The 18,847-nt window shown below is 34.8% G+C and overlaps 1 protein-coding gene across 14 annotated transcripts in view; it reads left to right on the top strand.

The window, feature by feature from the left end:
- The window catches only part of NEK7 (NIMA related kinase 7), a 146,005-nt gene that overhangs the window by 47,577 nt on the left and 79,581 nt on the right, over positions 1-18,847 (top strand). For 4 of the 14 annotated variants that reach the window (XM_065539250.1, XM_065539252.1, XM_065539255.1 and 1 more), the window contains exon 2: positions 4,003-4,094. The exons of 9 other annotated variants lie outside the window; for them this stretch is intronic. In XM_065539250.1, coding sequence (XP_065395322.1) covers positions 4,003-4,094 — 92 coding nt within the window. Of the gene's footprint in view, positions 1-4,002; positions 4,095-10,753; positions 18,156-18,847 lie in introns of those variants that run through there. One more of the 14 variants, XM_065539264.1, reaches the window with a different exon arrangement.

Below are 18,847 nucleotides of genomic sequence, written 5' to 3' on the forward strand. Positions count from 1 at the left end.
AGTACAGGTTTGGATTTGAGCTAATCCTTTTGCCTGTTTAATAATGGTATATGCAGTCTATTTCTTACTAGGTTTGCAAAGTTATAGAGAGTAAGAACCAGGAAAAATATAAGTAAAAAGGCAGCTTACTATAGCATTTTTCCCTTTAAAGTCAGTTTTTAAAATGTATATATTTTTTAATGTTAGGAATATGAAACAAGTTTTTAGAAAGAGGAAAGTACCACTTCTCTTCCATTGTGTGTACAGTGGGTTTAGGGGGAAAGAGGGGGGAAAGAGAAGGGAAAGAAGAAAGTAAAATTTTAAGGATTTAGTAAGGATAATATGTTATCTGTTGTCTTATTTCATCAGTATAGGATTTGGGATTTGCTTAAACAAACAAAAGTAGTACCTTGTGTAATATTTTTAAAGACATCCATGTTTTTGTGTTTTTGAGTTCTATTAATGTGGCCCACTGGCTTTTGCAGTTTAAGTTAAAAAAAAACTGTAACTTTAGTTTCAGAATTAAGTCTCAGAATTAAGTAATGAGGCAGAATCAAAATACTAGGTAACAGAGACTTCGAATTAAGTACATTCATTAGGGAGTGAGTTACAGTAATAGCCATAACACTGATTTCAATAAAAATCAGTGGATATGGGAAGTGATTGGTTGATATGTGCTCATTTCGTTTTGGGGTCAGTAGTCCCTTGATTAAAGATTCTGTTTTATGTGCTACAAGCCTTTGTATTTAGAACTCTTAACATATCAATGTATAGTAAAGAAGAAGATAAAATTGAACCAGCAGGTATCAGCAAGAACCAAAATAAAAAACATTAATCCTGATTATCTCAAACTTTATTTTATTACTTTTTAGTGATGCTGCAGTGTAAAACAACTTTAAATTCATATTTTAGTAACACTTGCCTGCATTCTAATGTAGAATCTTCCTTTCTTAGTATATTGCCTTATTGGGAAATGATCAGATGTTTTGGAGAATATGTCTGAAATACAGCAACAACTCCAGAAAGATTTAAAGAAAAAGACAAGTGCTGTGAACTTTTTCTCATTTCAGTGCCTTGAAAAATTTTTTTACATAAATTATCCTATATCAATAAGCTTATATTAACAGTTTTAGTATTTCTATGGTTATATGTTATACATTTTTCAGTATTCCATTCATATTGATTAGTTAATAACCATAGGCATTTTATAGAAATAGGAGTAGGAATTCAGAAACAACTGTCCTCATAGTGGGCTTAATTTTCTGATAAAAATATGGCATTTATATGCTTTCAGCATACAATTTAAGATTTCATTTTAAGTCCATTCTACTTCAGTGAATAGTCAGGGGAAGGTAATGTCTACTTTTCCAAAGAATTGAAAGGTTCATTACATTTCTCAATTTGTCACAATTTTTATTAGAAATCCTATTACTTTTTTCTTCTTTCTCATTTGATGAATTGATGAAAATGCAAATTCAGTAGGCAAATATGATATGCAATATTTTTGATAATCTTATTAGAGTAGGAAGCAATAAAATAATGAGTGACAGGAACATCACTGAGACCTCAAAGAAGGTATGTGATAATTCAGGCCAGTCTGAGATACTTTCATTCTCTCTGTTTTGTTTCTTAGACCTGCTATTTTACATTTATCCTTAACTTATTAAATCTAATGCTGCCCAACAATTTGATTCCTAGGTATTTACCAGAGTGTAGAGTGCATTAAAAACTTATGTGTGGACCTGTATGCAAATGTTTATAATGGCTTTATTCATAATTATCCTGAACTTGAAACAATGCAGACCCCCCTCAGTTGGAGAATGAATATTGAGATACGTCCATTCAATGGAGTAGTACTCAGCCATAAAAATGAACAAACTATAACGTTGATGAATCTGAAATGCACCATGCTAATTTCAAGAAGTCACATTCAAAAGGCTTCATTTATATGACATCCTAGAAAAAATAAAACTGTAGGGACAGAATACAGATTAGTAGTTGTCAAGGATTGGAGGAGGGTTTGACATTGAAAGGACACAGGAGACTTCTATGGGCTGATGGAACTGTTCTATATTTTGATTCTAGTGGTTGATTTCATTACTGAGTTTGTCAAACTTGTAGAAATTGTACATTAAAATGGCAATTTAATTGTATATAAGTTATACCTTAATTTAAAAAGTTCTAAAAATAAATGTTAAAAAAGGTACATAGACTGAAAAATAAAAATGAAATAATGTTAATATACTTTTTCTTTTCCCAGACATCCTAATAGAACCCTTAGAACACTTTAACTTCATTTATCTCTCTATTTATGTATTGGTTTCATGTATTTCAATTTTAGATACATTTCTAACATGGCAATCACTTTTATCTATGTTTTCATATAGATGTTTAATTAAATTTGCCTTGTTGCCATGCTCTTCATTTAACATTTCTCCCTATATCTTTAGCCTTCTATCTGAGGTCATTTTGATTCTGCCTATTCTCTTTGCTATTTTGTGTTCATGTAGTCTTAGTTGCTTGAGTGCTGGCTCTTTTTCATGATGTATTGGATATTGTATGTGCAAAATTGTTTGTACAAATAATCTGGAGCCTAAGATGTTATCTTCCTTCAGATAATTTTTACTTTTGTCTGGGTAGCTGGGGGCAGGAGCTATCAGAAATCACTTTAATTTTAGGGTTTGAATAAATGTATGAAGTATAATGTGTTTTGTTTGTTTATTTTGGGACAGGGTCTTGCCCTGTCACCCAATCTGAAATGCAGTGGTACGATTGGTACTGCAACCTTGACCTCCCAAACTCATGCAATACTCCCACCTCAGCCTCCTGAGGAGCTGGGACCACAGGCACCTGCCACCACGCCCAGTTAATTATTTTTATTTTTAGTAGAGACCACTTCTCCCTATGTTGCCCAGGCTGGTAATCCATTTATTAATTAAATGCATTAATAATATAATAATAATAATAGCTTGATTGAGCTATTGCACAATGTGTGCATATTTCAGAATATGTATGATAAATATATACAGCTTTTGTCAATTAAGATAATTTTAGTATTTGAGATAATTTAATGCTGTGAGAAGGCTTGTTTATGATGTTTAAGGCTTTCGAAGTCCTTAGCCAAATCATAGGGATGTTCACGGTGGCCCTTGTTGAACTCTAGACTACAATTTCTGTTTCTCTGTTTCCAAGAGACTGTAAGAAATGCCATACAGCCTCTTAGCATCTCAACTGCATTTCCGCAATCTGCATAACAGTCAGTGGAAAAAACATGCTTAGATGTTGGGTTCGCTTTTCTTGGCTTCCTTCAGCCCTTCAATACTCTGGACCGCTAATTTGTCTCTATTTCTTTAGCTCTGTGATGCATTAAAGCATATATATATACACGCACACACAAGTATATATGCACACACATGTATACACATAATATACACATATGACACATATGTATGTGTATATATGTATATATATATATATATATATATATTTTTTTTTTGGTAAAACTGTCCTTGGAGAACTTGTCTGAACTATCTTGTCACTATGAACGCAAAGATTGCCTATACTCTTCCATACCCATACACACATACAAATGTGCTTTTCTTAAAAACAGTGTTAAGATAATTTTGTACAATTCATTATGCAAAGTGCTGTTTTTGATTTAATATATTCCAAATTCTTATTAGAATAATTCAGCAAATATTTATTTACTATATGTTTATCCCTGTTCCAAGCACTGTAGGGATAAAGTGATACATAAAAGAATTTCCTAACCTTATTTGGCTTATATTTTGGCAAGGTGGATAGCTTCAACAAATAACTATGCAATTAACTAAATGTAATTTTGATAATGATAAGAACAATATCTTTTGAGTACATAGAATATGGAAATTTGTTTTTGAGTCTTAGTTTTTCATTTCATATTATATTTCATACATTTTAAAATATCACTAAAACATTTAATTTTAATTTTTCTTTCTTTTACTTTCTCTCTCTCTCTCTCTCTTTTTTTTTTTAATAACAAAGATGGAGTCTCGCTATGTTGCCCAGGCTGGTCGTGAATTCCTAGGCTCAAGTGATCCTCCTGCTTTGTCCTTCCAAAGTGCCTGGGATTACAGGTATGAGCTACCATGCCGGGTCTAATATTTATTTATATATTTATTTATTTATTTATTTGGAGATGGAGTCTGTGTCACCCAGGCTGGAGTGCAGTGGCATGTTCTCAACTTACTGCAACCTCTGCCTCCTGGGTTCAAGCAATTCTCGTGCCTCACCCTCCCTAGTAGCTGGGACTACAGGCGCCTGCCACCATTCCTGGCTATTTTTTGTACTTTAGTAGAGACAGGGTTTCACCGTGTTGCCCAGGCTGGTCTTGAACTCCTGAGCTCAGGCAATCTGCCTGCCTGGGCCTCCCAAGGTGCTAGGATTACAGCTCTGAACACCATGTCTGTCCTATTTTTATTGTTTTAGAGATAGGGTCCTACTCTGTCACTTAGGCTGGAGTTCAGTGGTGTTATCATAGCTTACCGTAACTTTAAACCCCTGGGTTCAAGTGTTCCTCCTGCCTCACCTCCTGCAGTTATACCACTGCAGAAACAACTGGGGCTTCTCCCACAGGAGCTCGGCGTGGGTGCATCTGTGGACAGCCTTTCTGGAACACTTCAGGGTTACTCTATCCTCAGGAGGAGCACTCTACACATTCAGGCTTGTGTGAGAGGTACAGTCACAACCCCTCTCTACATGGAACATCAGCATTCCTGCAGATGAAATGAGGTACCTGTCTGATCTCAATAGCCAGAACACTGGTTTAGGAGTGTTACTGGGAGGTGGATCACTTTCCTGCTGGCCTGGAAGGAGAGCTGTGGTGCCTTCCTTCTTTCCCCCGAAAGACATCAGTGGATTTCACTGAGCACTTCCCTAGCCACCTCTGTCAAGAGTGCGACCTCTGCCTACCATTGAGATATTGCCCACCGTTGGGATATTGCATTTATCACCTGCTTTAGCTACAGCCAGTTTTACCCATGGGCATGTCCTACTAGCCTGAAGCCTGAACTGTTCAACCCAGTGAATAAAATATTGGAGAAAACTTTTTTTTAAAATGCACACCATTGGGGACTGAAATAAGCTTCATGAGACCTCTGCTATTCTGGCCCCACAGGAGCCAGTGAATCTGCTCATACACCCAGCACATTGCTACTATAACCATCATCTGAGAAAGCCAGCATCTTGCACAAAGGTTCTCTGTAACCAAGGAATTCATACAGTCTTTGCTACTGAAAGCCCCCAGAGCTAAAGCTAGATGACAGTGAATTCACATCGTCATGGGGGAAATAAAACCCAATGAATAAAAAATAAAATACAAAAATAATTAGTAGAAATAGTTTACCTAGTTGAGAAGGAACCTGAAAAATAATTCCGGGAATATGAAAAAATAGGGTTCTATAACACCCCTAGAAGATCACAGTAACTTTCCAGCAGTGGATCCAAATCAAGATGAGATCTTCGAAATACCAGGCAAAGAATTCAAAAGGTTGATTATTAAGTTACTCAAGGAACTATGAGAGAGAGATGCAAACCAACATAAGTTTTTAAAACTATTCTGGATATGGATGAAAATTTTCTGAAGAGATGGATATTTTAATGAAAAATCAATCAGAACTTCTTGAAAAGAAAGACACATTTAGGGAACTACAAAATGCAATGGAAAGTTTTAACAATAGACTAGACCAAGTAGAAGAAAGAATTTCAGAGCTTGAAGTCAAGGCTTTCAAATTAACGCAGTCATACAAAAATAAAGGACAAAGAATTAAGAGAAATGAACAAAAGGTCTCCAAGAAATATGGGATTATATAAAATGGCCAAACCTAAGAATTATAGGTATTTCTGAAGGAGAAGAAAAAACAAAGTTTGGAAAACCTATTTGAGGGAATAATTGAGGAAAACTTCTCTAGCCTTACTAGAGATTTAGAAATGTAAATACAAGAAACGCAGAGAACTCCTGGTAGACTTATTACAAGAGGAATATCATCAAAGCATATAGTCGTTAGGCTACCTAAAGTCAATTTGAAAGATAGAATTCTAACAATGGTAAGACAAAAACATCAGGCAACCTACAATGGAAGCCATATAAGATGAACAGCAGAGTTCTCAGCAGAAACCTTATAGGCCAGAAGGGATTGGGGTCCTATCTTTAGTCTCCATAAAAAGAATAATTGACAACCAAGAATTTTGTATTGAGCAAAACTAGTTTTTATTAATGAAGGACAAACAGTCTTTCTCAGACACACAAATGCTGAAGGAATTTGTCAATACTAGACCAGCCATGCAAGAAATTCTAAACGGAATTCTAAATCTTGAAACAAAAGGTTGATATACATGAGAATGGAAACCCCTGAAAGCATAAAATTCACAAGGCTTATAAAACAATAACAAAATGAAGAGAACAAAGTCACTAGGTAACAACATGATGACTGGAACAGTACCTCACATCTCAATATTAATATTAAATGTAAATGGTTTAAATGCTCCACATAAAACAAGCTTGTCCAATCCACATCCCATGCACTACATGTGGTCTGGGATTGCTTTGAATGCAGCCCAACACAAATTCTTAAACTTTCTTAAAACATTATAAATATTTTTGCATTTTTATTTTATTTATTTTTATTTTGCTCATCACCTATCGTTAGTTTATGGGTGACCCAAGACAATTCTTCTTCCGTGTGGCCTAAGTAAGCCAAAAGATTGGCTTACTTAGCCAATCTTGGACACCTCTTACCTAAAAGATACAGACTGGCAGAATGGATACAAATCAAAAGCCAAATAAATATTGTTTTCAGGAGATACACCTAACACATAAGGATTCTTGTGGACTTAAGGTAAAGGAGTGGAAAAAGATATTTCATGCAAATGGAAACTAAAAGCAAGCAGGAATAGCTATTCTTATATCAGATAAAATAGTATTTAAAGCAATAACAGTAAAAAAAGAAAAGCATCATTATAGGATGATGAAAGGGATCAGTTCAACAAGAAGATATAACAATCCTAAACATATATGTACCCAACTCTGGAGTTCCCAGATTCATAAAGCAATACCACTAGATTAAAGAAAAGAGGTAGCAACACAACAATAGTGGGGACTTTAACACTCCACTGACAGTACTAGACAGATCATTGAAGCAGAAATTCAACAAAGAAACACTGGATTTAAACAGCACTCTAGAAAAAATGAAGCTGCACTGTAAACGAGTGAACCTAATAGATATTCACAGAACATTCTACCCAAGAACTGCAGAATATACATTTTTCTCATCAGCACAAGGTATAACACATTCTCCAAGATAGATCATATGATAGACTACAAAATTTGAGTCTCAATAAATTTATAAAAGTAGAAATCACATCAAGTATATTCTCAGACCACAGACCACAGCAAAATAAAACTAGAAATCAATTCCAGAAGGAACCGTCAAATCTGTACAAATACATGGAAATTAAACAGTCTGCTTCTGAATGATTTTTGGGTTAACCATGAGATCAAGATGGAAATTTAAATACTTTTCAAAATGGATGATAACAGTGGCACAAGTTATCAAAATCTCCAGGATACAGCAAAGACAGTGTTAAGAGGAAAGTTTATAGTGCTAAATGTCTACATCAAAAAGTCTGAAAGATCACAAATTGACAACCCAATATCACACCTTCTTCTTAGAGAAACAGGAACAAACCAAACCCAAGCTAGCAGAAGAAAAGAAGTAACAAAGATCAGGGCAGAACTAAATGAAATTGGAACAAACAAACAAACAAAAGTACAAAAGATAATGAAACAAAAAGCTGGTTACTTGAAAAGATAAAATTGATAGGCCACTAGCTAGATTGACCAGGAAAAGAAGAGCGAAGATCCAAATAAGCTCAATTAAAAGTGAAACTGGAGACATTACAATCAATATCACAGAAATACAAAAGATCATTTGATATTACTATGAACACCTTATGTGCACAAACTAGAAAACCTAGAGGAAATTGATTAAATTCCTAGAAAAAGACAGCCCTCCTAGATTGAATCAGGAAGAAATAGAAATTCTGAACAGACCAATCTCAAGCAATGAGATTGAATCAGTCATTAAATAACCAAAAAACAACTGCCAAGAAAAATAAGCCCAGGGCCTCATAGATTCACAGACAAATTCTACCAGACATTCAAAGAAGAGTTAGTACCCAGTGTACTGAAACTGTTTTCTAAAGATTGAGGAGGGAATCCTTCTTAACTCATTTTATGAAGCCAGTGTCACCCTGATATCAAAGCCAGGAAAGGACATAACTGAAAAAGTAAACTACGGACCAGTATTTGTAAAACACAGATGCAAAACTCCTCAACAAAGTGTTAGCAAACCAAACTCAACAGCACATCAAAAATAAATAAATAAATAAATAAATAAATAAATAAATAAATAAATAAAAATTCACCATGATCAAGTGGGTTGCAGGGATGGTTCAACGCAGTAAGTCAATAAATAAGATTGATCACATGAACAGAATTGAAAACAAAACCATATAATCATCTCAGTAGATGCAGAAAAAGCATTTGATAAAAGCCAGCATCTCCTTATGATAAAAACCCTCAATAAACTAAGCATAAAGAAACATACCTCAAAATAATAAAAGCCATATATGATAAACCCACAGCCAACATCATACTGAATGGGACAGAGTTGAAAGCATTCCCCCTAAGAACTGGAACAAGATAAGAATGCCTACTTTCACCACTTCTATTCAATATAGTACTTGAAGACTTAGCCAGAGCTATCAGGCAAGAGACGGAAATAAAGCACATCCAGATTGGAAAAGAGGAAGTCAAACTGTCTCTGTGTGCTTATTATATGATCTTATACCGGAAAACCCCAAAGACTTCTCCAAAACACTCCTAGATCTGATAAATGAATTAAGTATCAAGTTACAAAATCATTGTACAGGAATCAGTAACACTGCTATACACCAACAATGAACAGGCTAATAATTAAATGAAGGAGTCAATCCCTTTTACAATACCTACCTACAAAAAAAAAAAAAAAAAGCTCCAAGCCTAGGAATATACTTAACCAAGTAGGTGAAAGATCTCTACAAGGAGAACTACAAAACACTGCTGAAATAAACAAAACAAATGAAAATACATCCCATGCTCAGGGATTGAAAGAATCAATATTGTGAAAATGACCATACTGCCCAAAGCAGTCCTATGAAATTCCTATGAAAATACCAATATCATTTTCACAGAATTAGGAAAAACAATCCTCTAGTTTATATGGAACCAAAAAGCCCAAATAGCTAAAGCAGTCCTAAGCAAAAAGCATAAGTCTGGAAGCATTACATTACCTGACTTCAAATCATACTACAAGGCTATAGTAATCCAAGCTACATGGTACTGGTATAAAAGTAGATGCAAAGACTAATGGAACAGAATAGCAAACCCCAAAACAAAGACAGACACTTACAACGAACTGATCTTTGACAAAGAATACAAAAACATAAATTGGGAAATGGACATCCTATTTGATTAATGGCGCTGGGAAAACTGGATAGCCACATGTAGAAAAATGAAACTAGATCCCTATCTCTCACCATATTACAAAAGTTAACTCAAAATGGATTAAAGATTTAAATCCGAGACCTGAAACTGTAAAAATTCTAGAAGAAAACCTAAGGAAAACTCTTCTGGACATTGACCTAGGCAACGAATTTATGATGAAGACTCCAAAAACAACTTCAACTGCAACAAAATAAATAAATGGTACCAAATTAAATTAAAAAACTTCTACACAGCAAAAGAAATAATCATCAGAATAGACAACCTGTAGAATGGGAGAAAATATTTGCAAATTATGAACCCAAAAGGACCGATATGCAGAATATACAAAGAACTCAAATCAGCAAGAAAAAAAATGTAATTAAAAGATTAACAAAACAAAACAAAAAAAACATGAATAGACATTTCTCAAAAGAAGATATACAAGTGGCCAACAAATATGAAAAAATGCCCAACATCACTTATTATCAGAGAAATGCAAATTAAAACCATAATGAGATGCCACCTTACCCCAGCCACAATGGCCATTATTTTAAAAGTCATAGATTCTAGCATGGATATGGTAAAAAAGGAACACTTACACACTGCTGGTGGGAATGTAAATCAGTACCACCTCTATGGAAAGCAGTATGGAAATATCTCAAAGAACTCAAAGTAAATCTATTTGATCTAGCAATTCCACTGATGGATGTCTACCCAAAGGAAAAGAAGTCAGTGTATCAAAAAGATACTTGCATGTATATGTTTATTACAGCACAATTTATAATTGCAAAGAAATGGAATCAACTCAAGTACCCCTCAGCTGATGAATGGATAAAGAAATGTGGTGTGCGTGTGTATATATGTTTTATATATATCTATATATTAAATTTATATATATTTACATAAACATGTTTATAATTAACAGTTTATGTGTATTTTATATAATAATATATTAAAATGTGTGTGTGTGTGTGTGTGTGTGTGTGTGTGTGTGTGTAGACTATTACTCAGCTGTAACAAAGAATGAAATAATGTCTTTTGCAGCAACTTGGATGGAACTGGAGGGCATTATTCTAGATGAAGTAACAGAGGAATCAAAAATCAAATACTGCATGTTCTTACTTATAAGTAGGAGCCTAGTTATGGGTACACAAAGGCATACAGTGTGGGATAATGGACATTGGAGACTCAGAATGGGGAAGGGTGGGAGGGATGTGAGGGATGAAAAACTACTTTTTGGGTACAATATACACTACTCCAGTGGCAGGTGCATTAAAATCCTAGACTTCACCACTATATACACATTTTAAAACATTATTGTATAAAATATATAGAATTTTGATTTGTCAGTTTAAATAGCTGAAACAATTCAGGGTTTACATTTTTGGCAGTAATATCACAGAGGTGATGTTTTCTGCTTAGTGCATTGTATTTGGAGGCACATATCTGCATGTCCCATTACTGGTGATGTTAACTTTTGATTATTTGGCTGATGTGATATCTGCCAGGCTCTCTACTATGAAATCACTCTTTTTCCCTTTGTAATTAATAATAATAATTGCATTAAAATGTTGTAATAAAAATAATTGTTTTTTGGGGGAGGGTGGGAAATACTGTGAGACACTGTAAAAACTTTGCTGCACTAGTCATCCATTGATGATTCTTGCCTGAATTAGTTACTTCTGTGATGACTGGGAAATACTGAATTTTAAATCCCAGTGTTCTTTCTTTATTAGGTGGCATTCTTTTGTAAGAAGTAGGCTCCCCATTTTCACTATTTATTAATTTATATTGTTATCAGCTCATGGGTTCTTTATTCAATGGATTTGTTACTCTCAAATTGTGCCAAATGTGGCTGACGGGAACCCATTCAAGCTGGCTTTTGTGTCTTTTTGACATGTCCACATTGTTCTTTGAATACTACCTTGTCTTTGGCACAACAAAACGTTTCAGGCTCAGCTTGTACTTTCTCACCCTGGGTCCTGGAACCAATTATTTCTCCAAAGAACCCTAATTCCTTTAAGTGGAGAAGGGCTTTAGACACCAAGGTTGGTAGTAGGTTAGTTTAATGTGTTTAACTATAAATGTTGAGACTGGGATACTAGAAACATTCATCGTTCTTTTCAAAGATCTGATAGTTATCCTAGTAGTTCTTAAAAACTCATCATAACACAGAAATGTAAGAATGAGCTATCAACTCTAAACACTTATTTTTTTGTGTTGTCTGATATAGACATGTCACTTGCTTGATTATGGGAAGTACTGGATGACTCAGTTAAATGGAGGCAGGAAAGTGAGGTCAGGAATATTCCTGCTGAATGGTGACTTGGGGCCAAGAAAAATATTAGTTCTGGATTTGAGTGTTCAGACTCTGCCAAGTATCAGTCACCATAAAGTTTCCATGATACCCTTTCATTTTTTAGGTATCACATGTACATATAGCTCAATCAGTAATTTTCCTTTGGATGGGAGTAGTGTTGCTATTTAAATATGATTGATTTTTTTGTTATTTATGAGCTGTAGTTGTAATCAATGAAGTGTCTTATTAATATTCTCAGAATATTTAAATGGTACATATAACTGGAAGGAATATTGAAGAGTTTATTAATAACCTTGAAGGTTGAAAAGGCATTTTATTTCAAGAAAAGGAAACTATTAAATAAGTTGGGACTAATATGCGTCAACTCTTTAGAATTCTGAAAAAAATCAGAAAACTAAAAACTTCTGAAGCTCTATTTGAAATCTCTTCAAATTGGTAAGCACATAGTTTGATATTTAAGATTTCATACTATGTCAATAATTCATTTTAGGGAAACTTTAATAGCATCATGGAATTATTACTTGGAAGCATAAAGAGGAAGTCTGTTTAAATAATCTTTGGAAACATAAAGAGGAAGTGCATTTAAACAAATAGAATCTATGGATATTCTTGGTTAAATTGGATTTACTTTACATTTTAAGTTAAAAGTTGAATTTGAAAGATTATGAGATTAACCGCTCTTTAAATCTTTCTTCATTAAGTATATATAGCATGAATAATTTTTCTTTGGTTTAACATTCTTTAATATGATTATTTGTTTTCTGCCTAAAGTCCAATTATAAAGTTTTTTTGACAAAAATTATGATCACAGGTAAAATGCACCAATGATTTTTCTTAAAAACATATTTTTAAGCCTCATTAAAAAAAACTTTTGTATTGCATGTTTTAATGCTATATAATTGGCCAAGAATCAAATTAATGTTTTGAAATGTATATTGGTTTATTTTAGGTCAATTTCTGCAAAATAAATTTCAAAGATGAAATTCACTGAAGATGTCTATAGATGTAGATTAAAGCTTCTTGTTTTGATTAAGATTTTAGCTAAGGTAAATATGTTAGCTGTAGTTTTTCAATTCAAGTAATATTCAGGAAAAAGTATATACTTAGCATGATTTAATTTGCTGGTAATTATCTTAAAATTTTAGCTTTAGAAAAATTAACTTATTAAATATGGGAACTAGAAAAGGCATTATTTTCATTTAGGGAACTGTTATAATGTTATTGCAGTTTTTACATGAAGATAGTTATCTAGTATAATGTTATCTAGTATAGTGTCATTGAGGACTGTATTATTTGTAATATATACAGTATATTGTACTTTGTTTAATAGTTTTCTTATCAGGGTCATATGAATTATGAAAATTCAATCCACTGGCAAACAGATCTGATGTCTTTAAACTAAATGGTTTTGTCATTTAATTAGCATTTGTATCTGATATTCAGATTCCTAATTTTGTTCTTTTATTTTCCATAAAATATGTGACCATACGCAATAATAGGGTAAGAAGATTGTTTTACTTTAATGTGCATTGAGTTTCTGGATATATGTGAAAATATTTGTAGTACTTAAAATATTTGGGGTTACCATAATATGCTTAAGAGAACTTTTGTCAATCACACTAAAAAGCTTTAGGTGATAAACAACTAATTGGTTTGAGAATTTCAAGACAATATATTGAACTCCCCTTCCCCAAAGAAATTTTGACTATTATAAAACTGTTCTGTATGGTTTTTCTCCTAATAACTTAGTTAGGTTTTTCTGTGTGAATCTCATTATGTATTTTGTCCTTCCTGACACCTGCCCTATGTTTATTTCCCCTCTATTACCTACTTTCGATGGTGGTACCACCATGTGCTGTTTCCCCCAAGCTAAAATCGTGGAATCATTTTTAACTTCCATTTTCCATCACCCACCATATCTAATCAGTCATAAGTCCTAAAAGTCAAAACAAGCAATGCTAACATCGATCCTCTATTCTCCATTTCCTTTCATGTTTTATTCATTCAGCGATGTTTATTGAGTGTCCATTATATGCCAGCTGCTTGCTGATGAGTACAGCAGGGAACAAAATGACAGTCTCATCCTCTGCTACTTATATCATAGCAGAGGAGATACACAATAAAAAAGTAAATAGTAAGACAATTACAAATTGTTATAATTCCTGTGTAGAAACTAAAGCGTGAAGATATGAATCAAGCAAGGGTCAGGGTGGGGGCAGGACACTACTTTGGCGAGGGCAGTTAGGATAGAGCTGATTTTGAACTAGCCATTCAGGGATTCTGGGCCTAGAGGATGGTAAATACAAAGGTCTGATGCCAGAAAGGATTTCACAGATTTCAAGAACAGAAAGGAGTTTAGTGCTGATGGAAGGCATTCATTAAGAGAGACTGGGCTGGTAATGTGGGAGAGGCAGGCAGGAGGTTACTTACAGAATTCTACTGTTTTTCAGAAAGGAGTTTGAATTTTATTCTAAGAACAATGAGAGTGTTATAATTTCATTTATGTTTCAAAATATCACTTTGGAGAGAATGGTAGAAAAGGAGAGATCAATTAGTAGGCTATTATGGTAGTCCCAGGTAGAGACATGATGATAACTTGTAGGGTAGTATTAGTGGTAATGGAGGAAGATGAACAAATTTCAGGTGTATTTTGGAAGTAGAACAAATGATGCTTACTGATGTGTTAAATGTAGGGAGCAAGTTTCATTTTAAAATGTCCTTGATGAAGTGGTAAAAGAGTATTATTCTTATCAAATGTCAGCTTTTGAGTATATGTCTTTTAATATGATATGTGAAATTGGAAGTGCGCTTAAAGTTCTACTGCAGCAAATCAAAGTTGTCTCAAGGAAAAGCATTTGTGCAGTTGTTTGAAGAGCAAGGTGAGTAGCTACTGTTTTCATGGAACACCATGTTTACTTGAAAGCAAGACAATATTCAGACAGGCATTTCATAGATATTTTTAGGAAAACAAACTGCCTGTCTTTTAAAGGAAAACGACTGACATTATTTGTTGTTAATGATATTTGAACTTTTAAAGTGAAAATTAGAGTTATGCAAAACCTGTATTCATCAGTATGACCTTGACATCTTCTTGGTATTTAAAGATTTTTTGGATGAGATTAGTGGTGATCTTGACTAATGTGATTTTTTAAATGGTATAATGAAATAGCCAACATTTAGAAGATCTGAATAACTCAGTGGACTAAAAATTTTCAGATGACCAATGTAAAAAATCTTGTATAATAAAGATCTATGCAAAGGGCAAGATAGACTATTGGATTTTAAGAGTATGAAGGTTCATAGAAATAATTTGAGTGTGCACACTGCAGTTTGGGAACCTACCACCTGACAAATTTGGTATAGTATGAAAGAAGAATATCTACAGTGATATAAAATGGTTATTAAAATACTTCTGTTTTTTTCACCTATACATTTGTGGAAGGACAGATTTTTTAATATATATCCATGCGCCACATAATGATGCTTTATGGACTGCATATAAAACTTATGGTTTCTTAAGATTATAATGAAGATGAAAAATTCCTATTGCCTAGTGATATCATAGGTGTTGTAATGTTTGTAGTGCAATGCATTACCTTTTCCATGTTTAGATACACAAATACCACTGTGTTTCAGTTGTCTATGGTATTCAGTATAATAACACGCTATACAGGTTTGTAGCCTAAGAGCAATAGGTTATACCATATAGTTTAGCTGTGTAGTAGGCTATACCATCTAGGTTTGTGGAAGTACACTCCATGATGTTCATACAGTGACAAAATCAACTAAGAAGATATTTCTTAGCACATGTCCTCTTCATTGAGCAACATATGTCTGTACTTCAACCAAAACAATGTGTCTCAACAGATTGAATGCAGAAACTTTTTCTATGAGGAGAGACATTAAGTTTGCAAAATGTAAGACACTTCTTCCCTTCTAACTAACTTTTGGAAAATGTAGCTATTTATAAAATAGATAGATAGATAGATAGATAGATAAAATGGGCTTATGCTATTGGTAAATAAATTAGTATGTATTTTTTAAATTTCTGAGTTTTAATTGCCAATATGGAGAATATAGATGGATTTAACCCACATAAACAAAAGGTCTTTAGAGACCTCAGGTAAAGAAATGTGGAGACCTAAAAGTTTGAGAATTGTGAGGCTGGGTCAATTGAGTAGATGGTGATGCATGTAGAAATAAATAAAAGATTGGAGGAAAAGCAAGTTTTGTAGTGCATGAGAGGTGGAATCCTTTATTCCGGTGGAAACACCAAGTGGACAGTTAGATATAGGTATTTGTAGTTCAGAGCTCAGGATAGATACCTGCAGTGAAGATACAAATTTCAGAGTAACCATATAACAGTAGTATTCCAAGGCCATGATCCTGGCCAGTCATGATGACTCACTCCTGAAATCCCAGCACTTTGGGAGGCTGAGGTGGGAGGATCACTTGAGCCCAGCAGTTCTAGACTAGCCTGGGCCACATAGTGTGACCCCATCTCTACAAAAAATAAAAAATAAAAAATTTTAAAAAAATTTAAAGGACATTATTCTGGACGACTTGAAAAGTGTGTAGGTTAAAAAAAAAAAAAAAAAGATTCAAGTCTTGGAGGACTCCAGCATGTGTAAGTTAAATAGAAAAGGGAACTTAGAATAGCTAGGAGAGAAACCAGGAGGATGTGAAGAACAGAACATTCAGGAAAGTGGGTTAGTTGTGTTGACAGCTGGTGGAGGATGATTAAGAGGTACCTCATGATGACTCTTGTCATCTCTTGTCTGTATTGGTGCAGTAGCCTGTTAACTGGCTTTCTTGCTTGTGGTTGTGCCCATCTGTCCTATTGCTAGAAAGATAGTCTTTCAAAGATAGTGAACTTCCCTCTCTTTCAGCTGCTTAAAACCTAACAATATCTCTCTCATTTCAAATGGATATCATAATTTTTTTTTCCATAAACTGACACTTGTGTATTTTTAGATTAATCTTTTGCTACTAATTCCCTACCCACTGTCTCCTACAACTCACCAACTTTAATTTGAAATTACTTTTAAATTGGTGTGTACTATACTTTTTACTGTTTTGATGTGTTCTTTCCTCTTCTCAGAATTCCTCTCTTCCCTAGCTCATCTTTTCCTATTCATTATTTAAAACCCAATTCAGGCAGCACCTTCTTTGGGGAGTGTTTTGTTTGTTTGTTTGAAGATTGGTTGCCAGATTTGTTAAATGTGATGATAGTTTTTTGGTCATTGATTTTATACTTAATTTGTAGCAATAATTACTTGATTTTTCTTGACATGCATGTATTCATTCATTCATTAAATAAATATTCCTTCAGCCACCTATTTTGTACCAGGTATTGATGTAAGCACTGGTGATACAGCTGTGGATGACACAATTGTGTCCCTGAAACATAGAACTTACAATCTGGAAGATTGAATGCATATTAAAATATGTTATATATTAAAGTATATTTTTCTTTCCATTTATGAAAGGATTAGTGGTACAAGATAAACTATTTGGTCTTCTGAGGACATAAGTAATGGTGTTAAATCAGTATGTAAACATTGACATATTCTATAATAACATTAAGAACCCACTGAAGGCTGGGTGTGGGGGCTCACCCCTGTAATCCCCGCACTTTGGGAGGCCAAGGCGGATGGATCACCTGAGGTCAGGAGTTCCAGACCAGCCTGACCAACATGGTAAAACCCTATCTCTACTAAAAATACAAAATTTAGCTGGGTGTGGTGGCACACGCCTGTAATCCTAGCTACTTAAGAGGTTGAGGCAGGAGAATCACTTGAACCCAGGAAGAGGTTTCAGTGAGCCGCGATTACGCCACTGCACTCCAGCCTGGGCGGCAGAGCGAGATTGCGTCACATGGAATTATGTTAGATGTATTATGCAAATAATTTTTATTCATTGTACTTACTGTAATAGGTATATGTTTTCATCCACAGTTCCTGCATCATAACTCCCATAATGCTGTTACAGCCTTTTGTTCTAATATTGGGGTGCCTCAGGGCTCAGAAGCAGGCCTCAGAAAACAATCTCTCTCTGTGACCTTCTCCTGCCCTCTCACCTGCTTCTTTCTCTCCCGAAGGAAGGGGTCTTCCCCCACCTTTCTGTCTTGGAGACAGCCATAAAGAAATTTTCTGACCTGCTTTGTCTGATTGTAGGTCTTAACACCTTCATTTCAGAAAGGGTTCTGTCCCATACTCTGGAGGAGGAATGCTGCACAAAGAGGCCAAGAAGAAGCTGAACAGACAGGCCTCGCTGGGTTTCCCCACTCAGTCTGTTAGTATTTGATCATAGCTTTTTTGTCCAGTCACATTTCTGTATGTTTGTCAATCATGCCTAGCCAATGAAATCTCCACAAAAGGCCCAAGCGGCCGGGTTCAGGGCGCTTCCGGATAACTGAACACATTGGAGGTTCCTGGAGTGTGTTGTGTCTGCAGAGGGCATGGAAGCTCTGTACCCCTTCCCCCATACTTGCCCATGCATCTCTCCATCCGTATGCTTTGTAATATTCTTTATAATAGACCGGTAAACGTATTTCCCTTCCGGAGGTCTGTGAGCCGCTCTGGCAAATAAACCCAAAGAGGGGGTCGTGGGAACCCCAGCTTGAAGTGGGTTGGTCAGAAGTTCCAGAACTGATGGAAAGGGGGCGGTGGTCTTGTGGGACTGAGCCCTTAGCTTGTGGGATCTGGTGCTATCTCCAGGAAGATAGTGTTGGAATTGAATTGGAAGAAACCCAGCTAATGTCCACTGCAGAACTGATTATTTGCTTGATGTGTGGAGAGAAACCTCTACACATTTGGTCACAGAAGTCTTATTGTGATTGTTGTGGTGTGAGAGCAGAGGAAAAACACAGTTTGTGGTTTTTTTCACTCTTTTTAAGTTTAAATTCAATATGAGAAATTTATTGAGAATTTTATTTATGTGCAGAGGCTCCTTGACCTTCTTTATGAGGATACCGTAGAAGTGAG

This window comes from Macaca fascicularis, chromosome 1 (assembly GCF_037993035.2).
Source record: "Macaca fascicularis isolate 582-1 chromosome 1, T2T-MFA8v1.1".
Taxonomy (NCBI): domain Eukaryota; kingdom Metazoa; phylum Chordata; class Mammalia; order Primates; family Cercopithecidae; genus Macaca; species Macaca fascicularis.